The sequence below is a fragment of the Delphinus delphis genome, chromosome 8 (genome assembly GCF_949987515.2).
Source record: "Delphinus delphis chromosome 8, mDelDel1.2, whole genome shotgun sequence".
In the NCBI taxonomy this organism is placed as follows: Eukaryota; Metazoa; Chordata; class Mammalia; order Artiodactyla; family Delphinidae; genus Delphinus; species Delphinus delphis.
The window spans coordinates 105,429,432-105,445,000 of NC_082690.1; the positions used below are offsets into that span (position 1 = coordinate 105,429,432).

A 15,569-nucleotide genomic window follows, 5' to 3' on the forward strand; every position below is an offset into this window, starting at 1 on the left:
GTCAGGCACCATTAATAACTGGGTAGCAAAAGCCTTCTTGGGTTTGAGGGCCAGGGGGCTACGTAGTTTGAAAGTGGTCTCCCCACCGAGAGAGGAACGAGTGCTCACCCCCCGTTTAAACCAAACGGCACCAGAAGCAAAAGGAGACCAGGGCTCAGAACACTCACAGATACTGAAAAGCTTCAGAAAGTGATTTTACAAATTCTACTGTACGTGAAAACCTTGTGGACACAGTCACCACTTTGATCTTTTTTTCTCAGATACAGTGAACACCGGCCAAACTGTTTTAATTTCCGAATTTATTAAAATGATTAACCTCAATACTGCAAGTGCATGTACAAAATATTTGTAAAAAATGTTTTTAATGAAACATTAAAGAACTTACCTCAAATGCTGAAAAAGTCCTTTTTTCATTCTTTCAGTACAAGGAATACATTGTATCTCAAAAGTATTACAACTCAGCAAAACAATTTAAAACAGTAATTTGAAAAATGATTGAAAATTGAATACCTTACATATATTTCTATGATCATTTCCTAATTCTTACAATGCCAAAATCTTTACCAATCGTTGCATAAGCTCTAGCTACGTTTTATTGAATGCAACCTCTTCCAAGTGGTCAACAGTGTGTGGGTTTCGCCATTCCACACAGTGAAGTTCTACAGCAGAGCTAGACCAGCTCCGAGGCCCCTAACTGTAAAAACGGAAATTAGGTTTCCCTGGAAGGCGCCGGCAGTGGCTGCCGAGCGCTTGTGCACACCGACTCCTGAGGCAGTGACCACCACCTAACGTCACTGCTCGGACCCACGGGAAGGTCAGCCCCCAAAGACGAGGCCTCAATAAAGTTAAACTTCATAAATAAATTACTAAAATTAAGCTTAAAAATGGAGTAAAGTGGGAAATGCGGTATTTTGTTACTTTTTCCTTAAGATGAAATTCCTGAAATGGCTATCGTTGGTATTCCAAGAAAACAGTTCAAGATTTAGTCTCTGGACCTCTTTGAAAGACTCCAAACTAAGGTGGGAATAAAAGATGACCCCCTGCTCTCTGGTACCTCCCAGACACAGGGTCTGAGCGTGACCTTCTCAGTGGCCTGAGTCTCCCACTGCCACCCAGAGACACCGGGAGGACTGGGTGAGGTTGTAGACTGCTCCGAGTGCCTTGGGACAGACCTTGCAGGGCTGCCCTACTTCGAGAGGTGAAGAATTCTAGACGGAGCGAGCAAAGGGGGGTGTGAGTGGGCGAGGAGGTCAGCCACCTGCTCCCACATTAATACCTGAGGATGAAACTGCACCGTAACAAACAGGAACGAGACGACAGAAGACTATGGAAGTAATTCCTTGAAGAACAGAAGGGGAGAAAAATTCTAAATTTAAAGAACTTTTATGAATGTTACTAATTTCTATTTGGAACCTACTAGCAATAGTTCTAAGGAACTTAATTTAAATAGTATCCCCAGGAACCTAGAAACTGGTAGGAATCAGTAAGGAGTAACAGTAAGCATTGAGGTTTTCTCCACTGGACTTCTCATTACCTGCAGATTCCTTTAAGGATTTAAAGATATGGGCTACTTTTCTAGACACTACACGAATCTCCTGAATTGATTTCACTTAGGAACACTGTATATGTGAAAGCACATGTACACATTTCCCAGAAGTAGAGACCCCACTGGTGTCAGACACCTGCTACAGATGTATATTCTCAGATTCTTTGTCCAATGATTTGTAAAATCATCCAGAGAAATGGAAGGTTGGTATTGAACATAAAGTAGTAATCAAAATTTTGCTCATTAAGTTACTTAAAATTAATTTTTCTCAAAGTGCTTCAAAAACAAATTAAATGACTCCTCTTTTTGTTTAACTGATAATATAGTCAAAAAAATCTTTGATATTTTCATACATAAACTAACATAAGCCAAGAACTCCCACTGATGCAGTGCTTAAAACTATATATTTATAATTTCCTATTTTATTGGCATGAATATTTCTAAACTTAAAAACCTTCCTGGTAAGTTCTTTTAATTTCTTATGACAAAAATTTCTCACAACACACAAATATTTACAACATATACACTGTTTTCAGTTCTTTACACTGAATTTCAAAGACAAACATTTTTTTATAGGTTACCACAGAACAAAAGCTGTGACTCATGTTTTTATTTCATAAACTATTATAAGTTAAAGTGAATAGAGTTCTTTAATATTCCTTGTAGCATTTTACAAGTGCAACAGAAAACTTGAAGACCCCAATTAAGATAGCTGTAGTTCATTAGATAAATGTTGTTTGTTGCCATCACATTTGTTCACAGCAAATTTTTTGAAAAAATAAGCACCAATCATTCTTGCAAAGAACAATTTTATCTAAAAGGATTGAAAAGTGTTAAATACAAGGTCTTTAATTTACATGACAAGCAATAAATACGCTGTATCGAAACTCCTCCTGCACACTGCGACCCTCGTACATATAACGTACTGAAAAGTTAGCTGTCACGCATGTAATGTTTTTTTTGTTTTTTTTTTTTTTAAAGAAACCGATTTCACTCCCACCCGACCGATGGTCTGCTATTTAACCAAGGTCACAAACAGTACACCTGGGCCAGCAAACTGTGAAACTGACAAAACTCCAAGGGGGAAACATCTAGCAAATAAATCAAAAAGCCAAAGAACATTGCTGGTGATATTAGCATATACTAGAAAACCTTAATATGCTGCTACTGTGATTTGTTTTAAATTATTTTTTAGTCATATATTAAAGAGCCAGTTGATGCTCTTAAAGTTAAAAAAAAGAAAATTGTGTAGCCACATTATTGTTCTCAACGTCCCGTGTGGAAAGTTGCTATCACTGTACAATTTTGCTTGAGCCTTTATTTTACAACAGGGCTTTACCTCTAACTCAGAATTGCACATAAGAAGGCTATTTAAAAAGTACAATAAAAATTTGCACAAATCAGACTTTTAAGAAGAGTCAGTACGCTGTACACTTTCTACAGTATTATGCTGATAAGTGAAAAGACAACAGAAGTGCTGCCCCTAAAATGTTTTCGGTTGAGGAGTAATTGACTGGAATTGTTTATTTCTTTAAAGTAGTTATCCCGGGTCAAATTAAGACCAAGAGCTTACTATGCGTTAAGCCTCAAAGACTGATCTTCTCTTCTCCTGGAAGAAATGTCAATATCTATAGAGTCTTTTCCGACTATGAGCCTCAGCCGCTTCGCCGGAGGAAGAGGGATAAAGTCGTCTTCAAAGTCGTCATCATAGTCATCCTCCTCTCCATCTCCCTCTGAAGAGGAGGAATCAGCGGTACTTTCTTCCTCATACTGACTATAGTCATCGACTTCCATGCGAGACTCCAGGAGAGAAAGAGGATCACTGCAGCACACCCCATTTTCGTGAAGCCCCTCTGCATACGACCCCCTGCTCTCCTCGTCCCGTTTTAGCTGGATTTTTAATTTTGTAGAGCTACTGCCTGATCCTGAGTTAAATCCATTATTAAGCTTTGCTACATAGAGATTATTATCATTTTCATGGTCTTTACTTAACTTGATGCTTATTTTTGAAGAATTCACTCCATCATTCTCTTGGTCATTTGTCTTGCTGCTGCTGTCATGACGCCTACGAAGAGTCAATTTGGGAATCCCAGAGTTATTTTCTAGGATTAACTGTGCATCATACCTAGTGATCCGCCTCTTCTTTTTACTTTTTGCAGTTCGGAAGCTGTCTTTTGCTTTGAAGCTGTCTGATGCGACCACAGAACCGCTAACGGGAGAAGGGGGCCAGTCCGTGTAGCTCCCAGGCACGCCCTCCAGGCTGCTGTGCTCGCCCTGGTCAGGGTGGGACCCCACGCCCTCTCGCCCCACGCCAGCTCTGCCGGGGGAATCGTGCACCGCAGCGGATTCCTCTGCTTCTGCCAACTGTCTCACCAGCTTCCCTTGCCGTGACTTCTTCCTTGACGTGCTGTCACTCTTAGGACACTTGGCCTCCCCCTTCTGCGCAGCTTCGTGAGCCAGTTCTTCCTCCTGCACCGCAGGAGATGCTTGCTCGCCACTGTCTGGGCAAGGTTCCGTCAAGCTGCTTTTGTAGCCATCCAACGTATTTGGTTCGAGCTTGATGTCGGAGGTCTCCTTCAAATTCATCCTCGTCCTCAAGGACCGCCGGGTTGTGTAGGTGCAGGGGGCGCCCTCCACGTGCGCAGGGGCGCCTCGCCCGGAGTTCTGCTTGTGCTCTCGCGCTGCGTGTCTAGTTAAGCACCCACTGGCCGCCGCGGCCGGGACTGGTCCCTCTGGCTCCTTATCTTTTTTAATGGGCAAATTTTTGTACAGAACTACTTTAGGTTCTTTAAGTACTAAGTTTCCCATTTCGAGTTTTCCCGAAGCACTCTTCTGCTCCAGCCGTTTGCAATGATTTCTTAGTTTTATCTTTGAAAGTAAAGGCTTTGCAGGTTTTCTCAGTTTCTTTGGTACCCTGGAATTACTTATAGGAGTTAGCTTAGATGAGGTAGAGTTGGAAGGAGCTGGAATTCCTGACATGGACTGCCTTGTCAATGCTCTGCTCTTGCTGTTCTTTTTCATGCCAACGGAAGATTTTCGGTTAGAAGCTGCAAAGTTTAAAAAAAAAAAGAAAAAAAAAAGGATGAAAAACAGTCTTGGTAACACGGTAATGTTCAACAAAACAATGCCAACACCCAGATGATTAGCTATGAAATGTTTAGATTATACAAAAAACGTGGTAGACAGACCCCAGTTGCGTTTCCGCCAGCACTCCTACAGTTCTCCTTTACATTCGCTTTCTAATTTCTGCCTCTAATTTAAGAAGCATCTATTCACTTTCCAGGTACGTAATTTCAGGGTTAAAGAGCTCTTAGCACAGCAAGGACCTGGATTTCACTCTAAGTGTCCTTAATCTATCACGACACTAGTCCAAACTGAACACTTCTTTCCCTGATTTAGTCTTTTACCACATAAAATATCTGAAGTAAAGCTAAGTAAAAATAATATTTTTCTTTCATAGATTCTTCTTAAAATCATCATTTAAAATGTTTCTAAAATCCATTATTCATTAACTCAAAGTATGTTATTTGACTAGTAATCCAGAACTGGCGACAGGTGACTAACAGGCTCTCAGAGACAAATTCTATCACGATGTTTTCAAGTAAGAAAAAGAGATCCTAAGAACCGCATATTGTTACTCCCACTAGACATTTATCCCCAAATGCCGCACCTTCTAAGCTGTTCCCTTCAATGCTGTGAGGACTAGCAGAGGCTCTGAAGGCTGCGGAACTTACTTGGCCCCATCCCTCCGCTGACTGCCCGCTGCCGACAATCAAACCGCAAGAGGGAAGAAGCGCACTGCTAGAGTTACACTCTCGGGACAAGGGGGACCCAACTTCCTTCCTCTGGACAAGGGGATGACAACCTACTGGGAATGACAACCTGAGAACTAACATGACAGTCGGACGGCTTCTCAAAAGGCTTATATGTGACTCAAGTGTCAGGTGGCCCCGTGGTGAGCCTCTGACCTTGCCACTGACTTTCCTTTCCGCCATCTTTGTTTTTCTCTACGTCTACATTTTGGATTTATAGTCACAGTGTTTTACGTGAGTCACTTTCGCGATCACTTAGTCTGCTCCCCATCCCCCACCTGAAAAGCTCTTCCCATCAAAATACCCCTTTAAATCATTCACTAGGGAAGTTGAGATGACCAAACGAATCATCACCACCTCTCAACAGAAAACAGAGGGAATAAAAACCAGTGAACGTGGGTAAGCCCAGCACGCTGCCCGACAAGACTGTTGCTTCCTACACGCCTGAGGGTCGCCAGGGTGACTGCTGTTCCTTCTGCATGGCTGAGCGAGTCAGGTTACCATTAGTTAGTTTTTATTGAGGGAGAGGAGCAAGAATGCAGAACAGCATTCCAAAAACATCAACCCGCCAAGAACAGAAATCTCTGTACTCAGGAAGACGGGCTCACGAATGGCTCTGGGATCTCCAAACCAGCAGAATTCCCAGGAATGAGATCCACTGACTGAACCAAGAACATGCTTATCTGTGCCGGATGCTACCAGGGAGGCAACTTTTTTCTAAGAACAGTAGTAGCAGTAAAGTTTGGGTGCCACCCAATTTGAGAACCACCGACGTATTATGAAATGAATTATACAGAACTTACCAGAAATAATTTTTTAAATATAAGGATATTTAGGGACGGCTTTTGCTTAAGGATTTCTTTGTGCTTACAAGGCTTCCTACAAGGTGAGAGTAGATGTGCTTATGATGTAAACACACCAGTGCTGGTGTCTGCCTTTCTCAAATGTGGCTATGGTGAGACTTTGCTGTCTATGGCTCTTCAAGGACCATTCTATGACCAAGGTCAGCGGTTCTCATTTCATACCTGCAACCACCCCTCCACAATGATCATTACACCGTGTATCCTTGACTGCAATCCCCCTGCAATCTGGATCCAACCTGTCCTCCTAAACAGCGCCTTTGCCAGTCTCCCTCACAGACTCCATGTCATGAAATCCGGTGGACCCTTTCAGCCCGTACCGTTGCTTCCTTCTCTGCAGAATGTGACGCTGCTAACCATTATTTTTCCTGAACCCCCTCCTGAACCCCCTCTCTCCTTGGCTGCTCGCGAGAGCACACTCTCCTGGCCTTCCCTCCGTGTCCCGGACCCTCTTCCTCCATCTGCCCGGTGGACTGCACTCCTCAGGCCTCTGCTATCCTAGGCCCCTTGAAAACTCTACTCAGTCTCCAGGCCATAAGCAGCCACTCCTCCACGGCTATCACCATCGATATGCTGGCAGTTCCCAAACCAAAGTCTCTAGCCTGATTCTCGCCTTAATTACAGATCCGCATCACCGAAGGTCCACTGGGACCTTGATCGCCCGCTAAGATTGTCTCATGAGCCCCTCACAAGTCAACATGCCCAAAGGGAACTCACCACCAAGCCTAAGTTCTCCATCTTGGTCAATACCACCAACACCCAGCCAGCTGCCCAAGCAGACACGGGGAGGTCATCCATGACGCCTGCTCTCGCTAACTCTCACCAACCAGCCACTGGTCCTGTGGAGTCCACTCCTGCAGTGCCGCTGGGACCACCTCCTCTCCATTCCTGATGCCACCATTTCCTGCCTTGACTCTGGCACTAACACCCGCCTTTCCTTGCCTCCCTACTGCTTCCCCGACATTCCATCCCCCACCACGCAGCCCAGATGATTCTCCTGGTATGCCACGTCACTTCTGGGCTTTAAACCTGCCAACAACCTAATACCTCAGAATAAAGTCCAAAATTTTAAATTATGCTCATATCCCTCCTTCCCACCTTCTACTCCAGCCTTGATGAACTTTACTGATGCAAATCCTACACTCGTGCCCACACGTTCATTTGTGACGTTCCCTCTGCTTGGAGCACGTTTCACTTGGCCAACTTCTCCTCCCCTTTTGAGACTCAGCTCAGCAAACACTTCTCTCAGGAAGCCTTTCATGACTCTACACATGACAGGTTACCCTTCCTGTGACTCTTCGTGGCACCTGAGATTCTCCTCACTTGGGCACTGATTTTTCAATCACTGGATGAATCTCACTTACGGTGATTTTGAATCTGGGCTCTCGCCCTTCCACCCCTCCTTCCGAGAGGTTCATTGTTAGCTGACTGCAGTGAACCACTGACAAAGCACTTCAGTGTGTGTTTTAAAGAGCACAAGAGAGACTGAATTTGATGCTACGTGTTATTTCAATAGAGAGACTTCACTTCCGTATTTATGTATTTATCAGTGTATTCTCATCTTGTTTGAACAGCGTTATCTCAACAAAAGCCCAGCTAAAAGGTGTGCTCAAGTCAAAGGGCACAAAAGGCACAGTCCGGCTGGGTAAGAGAAATGTGGGCAACGTGACTAAGCACCCAGGGCTCTTCACGGCGCCACGAAGGTGCTGCTACACTATCGCGGGGGGATGGGGGGTGAGCACCAGCAACAGCAGGCTGAGGGAGAGATGGTGGTCACAATGGCAAACTAAGAAAAGTCTATCAAGAGACTGAGGATCCTGACACAGTGGAGGGAAGGCACGGCCACGGCTCCCCTGGCTTTGGCACTAACACGCCACGTGTGGCTCTCTTCCCTCACGGCTGGGACAAATCCCAAATGCATAAACCTAGACAGTAATTTCACGTGAAGATACACATTCTTAGCAATTAGTATATACTAGGTACAGTGCCAAATGGGCAAATTAGTATGATCTCAATCATAATAAGCATTCTCTGAAGTAAGAGCTACGACACTAAATGAAAACCAAGTTCAGGTGGGCTAGCGTGCCTGAGAGCGTCCATCCGGTCAGCGGCAGAGATGGGACTTGCGCTGAGGCCTGTGGCCCCAGATCTCAAGCTTTTCACCACACCGTCACACGGCCTCTAAGGGACACCACAGAGCTATTACGGGGCCAGTCCCAACTCCTGGGAAAGGACCCGTGGTATGGCTACCGCGGTCCCCTCAGGGTGTCCTCAAAATCATAAGGCAGCTCTGTGTGGGCATCGAGAATGACAGCCAGACACAAGAGCAGCAAAACGACAGCAAAGCTTCCAGAACGCTCGGGCTGCACCCGTGCCCTGCACGGGACAAGCCCCAGAAACACACACGGTGGAGCCAAGGGAACACGAGGGCCACACACAGCCTGGCATGTTCCCAACACGAGGACCCAAAAACCCTCAACAGGATTTTAAAGACTTCAGTTCAAGGAGTCTGTCAGGCACAAGAAGCAGGCTCCACCTCATGCAACCAACACAGGAATGAACGGCTGGAAAAAGGTGCTGGAAAGGATTCTGAAGCAGCCTGCAGGCTCAGCAGAAAAGTGTTCAGACCAACCAGTGATGTCTGCGGCAGGCGAGAGAGTGACAGGTGGTGGCCCAGCCCACTGTCTCCAGGGCAGGCGCTCCTCAGTCCAGCTGAGTGAACTTATTCCACAGGTGGGAGTCCTCTGGGACTTGCACCAACTCGTGGCATTTTCAGTGGCTCACATCCAGGACGCAGCACTATGGGGGTGGCCTAGCCACTGAGGCACAAGAGGCCTAAGAAACCCGACTCTTCTAGTGATGGCATTATAATCAGGTCTGTGGACTGAACCTGTGAGAAGGGATTTCTCGTCTCCTCTCTGGATGCTAAAGCAAACAGTCAAGTTGTCGTTCTTGAGACACCTTCCAAAAAAGGACCTGCATGGAAGGAAGAAAGAATTTTTTCTTCCAACTAGGCAGAAACATTTCTTTAAAAAGAACAAACACGCTGTTCAGAGAAAGCAGTTCCTCTATAGTTGTCAGCTGCTTAATTCTAACCAAACTGCAGGATAAGATGGGTACTCGGAATCTATACACAAGATGTATGCCCACGCCCCTTGGGAGAAAGGCTTGGGCACCTCTGGCCTTGCATCCACTGCAGTGTCAAAGTCTTTTCTTTCAAACAGGTAGAAGGGTTTGGTCAAGACACAAACAGCAAAAGAAATACAGCCTAAAAGAACACATGTAAGAGCCCGAGAAAACACTGCTATGAACATACTTAGTGCACAATGTTCTCAGAGACCGCTGGAGTAAACCTCGAACTCCTTCAGAGCCCCGAGCCACGTCTAGCAACTGTCACAATGACCCTCAAAGCTACTTATGCCAACCCTTGAATTACTCCAGACAATCACTGTGCAGAAAAGTAACCTGACTAAAGTAAGCACCCTGATACAAGCAGTCACGGTGAAGGGCTCTATTTCTGTTCTGTAATGCTGAGACTACAGCTCAGAGGGATCACCTGTTCCCTCTAGCCTTTAGCAAGTGGCATTTGCAGCCTGCTCTGCATAGTTACTGTGTACTGGTCCCATCCTGGAGCTAAGGCATAAACTCCCCAAGGGAGGGGCCCAAGTCTCATACACTTTTCTTTCTCTTTTTAACAACTAGCAGGCTTTGAACATGTATTTGGTTTATTAATAAATATCCCATAGATGGTCACATAATAGAACACTCAACACCTTCCAAAAATTTTTCCTATTTTGATTTTTTAAACTAAGTGGGGTACTGAGTTCAGTATCTACACATCAGTGTATGGTTAACGCGTAAGAACACAAAGCACCCGCACGAACGTCACAGAGCCACGTGGACAGTGCCGTGGCCATCCCCACGTGTGGCTGGCAGCACACTCCTAAGTGTTCTTATGCAGACATTCATAAAATGGGCCTCACAAGTCGCCAGTTTCACCAAGGAACCAGACTCAGAAAACAAAATGTTGATTATGCTGCGTTTATTATTAAAACCAACAATCAACAGTGAATGACGAACTAACTGCTCTTCTTCGTTCACTTTGGACGTTAAAGACTGGAATAGGAATGCGGCATCGCTTTTCCACGGCAGAGGTTACCCCTGGCCTCTGACTCCCAGCAGAAGGTAGAGTCAGGATTCAGGGCAGTGACAGTCACCATCATGGGAGACATCTTCCCTTTTCTTTGGGATTTTCTGTAGTGGAGAGGAGTACCCAGAGTTGGGCTGAAAACATCTGAAGACAGGGAGAAGAGCCTAAAATAATCAGACCTCAGACGGTACTTACTGCTAACAAGTATGTATGGACATTTAGAGTGCCAGAACAGGCATACTTTGGGGACCATCAAGTTAAAACTTTTAAACTTTATTCCTATCAGAGACAAGTCAGACTAAGGAGCCTACTGCTTTAGTGGCAACCAGAGAAAACTGGTGCTACCCAGATGGAAAACAGTAGCAATCAGGATGGTTCCAGGACTTCAAGGTTCCAAAAACGTGATGTGTTTTCTTGTGCTCACTTAGGATTCTTCTCTTTCTTTTCTCTTTATTCTTCATTCTCTTTTTCCAGTTTCCATCAGGTCTTGCCCCCCCACACAACTGGTATCTTAAAGCTTGTTTCCTTCTCCTTTTCATCACTCTTGCTACTTTCGGTCGAGTGGCTATTACAACACGTCACAGTATAATGACATTCAAACTGCTCCTCTATCACAATTCTGAGTCTGGTAACTGGTGGTTTGGTGAATTGAGTCAGTTCATTTTGAAAACGGCAAGCAAGCAGTAAAAGGGTGGAAGCCTTGAGGCCAGAAGCTATGAATTCCCCAAGTCCATCATCCATCCTAACAGACTGGCCAGGCGCAGAACACGTATGTGCCTGTGTGACGCCACCCCGTCCTTTGTCTTCTTGTGGGCCTAACAATATCATTACAGAGAAACTAACACCTTGAAAAGCTTTCTGTCAAACATATGATGACCCTGGAACACACGATGGAGAATTTAATATCCAGTTACCCAGTATTCAAGAAAAGCAGACAATTTAGTACCATATTAAATCTGGAGGCATGATACAGACTGCTTTTGTGCTCGAATCACTTCTAGAACCTTGCAGTGCTGGTGAAGTGCATGAATCCCAGAGTTTCTCTCAATGTTTAAAAGATCAAAACTATTAGAGCATGCTTTAGAAAGCAAACTATGTGAAAATACTTAAAAAAAAAAAAAGATATGCTTATCAAATCTCCCTTACTTACTTGCATTGTTTTTTTCCTGAGTGGTATCTGCGTCAGTGTTAGAGCTGACAGATTGACTGTCTGAATTTTTGCTGCTGTCACCTAACTTTTTAAGCCTATTTAAACGTTTATCTGTTTCTCTGAGTCCATATTTGCTATTGATAACAGGAGCAGGCGCAGGCAGTCCCACTCTGGATTTAAAAGCACCAGTTCCCCGTCTGAAAGAGAAACAGCACAGGTTACACAAACAGCATTCTCACTGACGTAAGCCTGGTTGCTGAGCGCACTTGGCCACATCAGATCAGCAAGTGTGATGAACTGATGAGGCCCTAATCGCCACTGGAAAGCCGCTAAGCCTAGGACTCTCAAAATACACACATATATAAAATTAATGCAAAAAAGCCCCAGACTTAAAATAAAACAATTTATGATTACTGTCAATCAATTGTTAATTGCCCATGAGAAGCTACTGGTTGGACCCTGTAGAATTTCAAGTGTAGGTAAAAATAAATAAATAAAATTTCAATTTCAAAACCGACTGGTACAATAATTAGGTCTAAACTGTAACTGAAATAACCCACCTGTTAATTATATCCCAGCTTTGTTCTGCATAATTTAACACTACATTACTGAATATTGAGAATTACAGAATTAAAAGAGGAACCAGCGAATTTCCATAAATTAAATCATTGCTTAGAAGCTAATGTTAGATACAAACAAATACTAACTGAAATTCTGAATAAGAAGGCTAGGCTATCTTAGTGAAAATCTCACTTCTAGAATAATGAAAACTGTTAAATTCCTCCTTTAAAGTTACTGAATGAACATAATTAACAAAATGTTACTAAATAAAAGACATTAAAAGACTTGCTTTTACCACTGGCTAAGAATGATCTGTAACCTGCTTTAATTATTTATATTTATATAAATTCTAATGAAGTGGGTGCTTAATAAGAAGTCCTCCTAAACTTCCTTAATGAACCTAGCTTTGCAAATCTGTGCTTTATTCAGTGTTATAAAGGTAAATTTCTACTTGCTCTGCTCAAAAGAATAAATAAAATATAAATTAATGAGGTTAAAAAAATTAAGCACTACATATTGCATTTAAAAATGATAAATCTCTTTGGCCAAAATTGCCTTCACTGACTTGCCTGTCACTGGCCTTAGCTTGTTGAAGAAAAGCCATATAATAACAGCTTCTGAACTTGAGGCAAAACTGTGAGCACTTCCCGTTATGAAGCAACACTGCCCTCCAAAAGACCCCATGTGATTTATCTCCTTCAGGATTTAGATGAGGAGAAAATAACTTTTCTCCTCCAAGGAATCTGAGTATTTCACCTTTTGCTAAGGGAGAACAAAAATTTTATTTTCTCTCCCTCCCTCTTAAACCTCTTAATGCTAGGGAGGAGCACAAAGCTAGTCTGAATGCAGAGACTATGTTTGGCGACTAAGGTGAGCATTCTTGCCTTCTTCGCCTTCCTAGAATGGATCTGGAATTCTACTTTTATTGATGCTTTTGTAAAAATGACAAACATATTGTGGGACTGCCTCAATTCTTTTTTCAAATGGTGCATTAGAAATCACTGTAAAAACCTCTAGGTAACCTTCACCACGGCAGGCCAACAATTACACTCCACTCCACCATGAAGTATATTCAGAAAGTAAATGCGTAAATCCTAAAGGCTGTTTCATTTCAGGTGGATTAAGGAATTAATAAATTTTGTTCAGATATTGTGCCTTTTTACCATAACCTGTAATATTTCTGGAAAGATGGGCCATACTTTAATACAAAATAAATGATCATGGTGGAATTATCTGAAAATTTATTTTTTTTAAGTAAACCTCCCCCATTCATCTGTTTCTCTACTTCCTTTACTTCTTTTTAACTTATGACAGTAACACATGCTTGTGTTTGCTGCAACAGGTGAGACAATCTTAGGCTCCGTCTCCATAAAGCAGAAGTCAATAGTGCTCCCCAGCCAGCCTCCATCCCCAGAGCCCCCCGACCCCGCCCTGGCGCCAGTGCTAACCACCTGCCAGCACCTCATCTCCTGCTCCTTTGCCATGAGCTACACACCTATTCACATTGTTGTTTCTTCCTAAGCAAACAAAACCCAAAGAGGATAATACCATACCTCTTACTCAGCAACCAGCTTTCTTTCTTTTTTTTCCCCCAGCTTTCTTACTACATCATGCACAAGTAAATCTGAACTGTTTTGAAACTTGTACCTTTTACACAGACTAAACATTCCATAATCTGTTCAAGCACTACTGGTGATTACTGAAACTTGTAGGTTTGTGGTTTCTGCTTGCCACCACGAATGCTGCTGCTACCCTGCTTTGAAACCAAATCCTTACTAACTAATGCTCCTACTTCCATAGGATAGATTCTTCCATATGGAACTGATTGCCAGACAAAAGGGTGTGATTATTTTGAACAAATATTGCCAGATTACTTTCCCAAAAGGTTATAGCAATTTACAGCCCTAGTGACATTGCGTAAGTGCCTGTTTCCCCACATCCTCACCAGCAGCACAGAGTACGCTTCTAAATTTTGCCAATTTGATAGTGAAAACGGATACCTAGCTATTGTTTTCCTTGTTTATGGCCATCATTTTCTGTGTAGCACCTTCCTTACCTCTTTTCTCTAGTGGAAGTCTGTCTTTTTTTTTAATGAGCTTATAAGAGCTTTTTGTCCTTGGGATATTAACTCTGCCGTGTATGTACTTTTTTCCCCCTTCAGTTTGTCATTAATCTGACTTTTGCTTTTAGCTATTCAAAAATTTTCATATTCACCATTTCTTGTCTTAACTTCTTTCAGAAGATTTCCACTACCCCAAGGGTAGACGTATACGTTCTAATTTTTTTCCTAATCATCTTACGTTATATTTTTAAATTAAAAATTTTAATCCATCTGAATTTATCTTGTATATGGTGTGAGATGTTGAGCTTGGTTTTCTTCCAGGCGCACAATGAATTATGTCACTATTATTTATTAAAGAAATCATCATTTCCCCATACGTGGTATTAAGACTTCATACACACTCCGCTCTATTTCAGGAGTCTGTTCATGTCCTCTTATTTGTCCATATCGGCCAGTGTCATCAAGTTTTGATCACAACTGTTTCATAGTAAATTTTTAATAAGGCCAACTGCCCCTAACTATACTTTAGAATCTAATTTTTTCTTAGCTATCATCAGACATACTTTCATATAAGCTTTAAAACAATTTGGTCCTTCATATTCTTCGGTCCCTCACTAGATTTCATTTCTCAAATTTTCTAGAGTGAAATTTGCAGTACTTACTTATGAAAGTATTACAATTACTATTTTGTTAGGATGGTTATTTCCCAGAAGCGCACATCAAATGTATCCTGGACACTGTACCCACGAGGTCAGCACCTCTGTAAACCCTCTGTCCCCTCTCCTTCCTTCTTTTCACCCTCCAGCAACTACCACACTGTGCGTGTGTCCCTTCATGGCACTGCCCTCACAGCTGGCACTGTGCTAGTCTTGTTTACCCTGCCTGCATGAGGCCTAACATAAAGTAACTAACTATTCAGTTACCATATGATGAATAATTGAATGAGTTCCTTTGGTCTCATCCTCTCGCCTAATTTCTGGAAAGGCAGAAACAATCTGGTGTTCCTGAGAATTTCAAGAATATTCCCAGCCAACCTTTAAATCAAACTTCCCAAATAGCCTGACAATAGCTGAGCCTACTGCTCCGTATGAGGCCTTTCCATTTAAAAAGGATTTGCACATGTTTCTGTTTATTCCTCACACTAACCCCGTGGAGCAGGCAGGACAGCCCTTCTGACCAGTGAGAAACAGTCTCCTGGAAGAGAACTAATCTGCCCGAGGGACATGATGACACATGGGGTTCTAAACTAGGCAAAGAGCTGTTTCAGGGGTGGTCTGGAATCCTGTGTATGTGGTTACATTTTTCAGGACCGCCTCCAAAAGCATATTTAGCGTATTACTTACTCCATTCATTCATTCACCAAATATTTATCAAGCACCTACTATATGTCAGGTACTGTTCTGGACGCTGGGAGTACAGCAGTAAATG

The 15,569-nt window shown here is 43.0% G+C and overlaps 1 protein-coding gene across 3 annotated transcripts in view; it reads right to left on the reverse strand.

The window, feature by feature from the left end:
- Positions 1-289: 289 nt before the first annotated feature.
- The window catches only part of KMT5B (lysine methyltransferase 5B), a 53,560-nt gene continuing 38,280 nt past the window's right edge, over positions 290-15,569 (reverse strand). For 2 of the 3 annotated variants that reach the window (XM_060019433.1, XM_060019432.1), the window contains exons 10-11: positions 11,519-11,715; positions 290-4,593 (exon numbers count right to left, since the gene is read on the reverse strand). In XM_060019433.1, the coding sequence (XP_059875416.1) occupies positions 3,119-4,593; positions 11,519-11,715 (1,672 nt within the window). In that variant the 3' untranslated portion in view covers positions 290-3,118. Of the gene's footprint in view, positions 4,594-10,252; positions 10,473-11,518; positions 11,716-15,569 lie in introns of those variants that run through there. The other variant, XM_060019434.1, reaches the window with a different exon arrangement.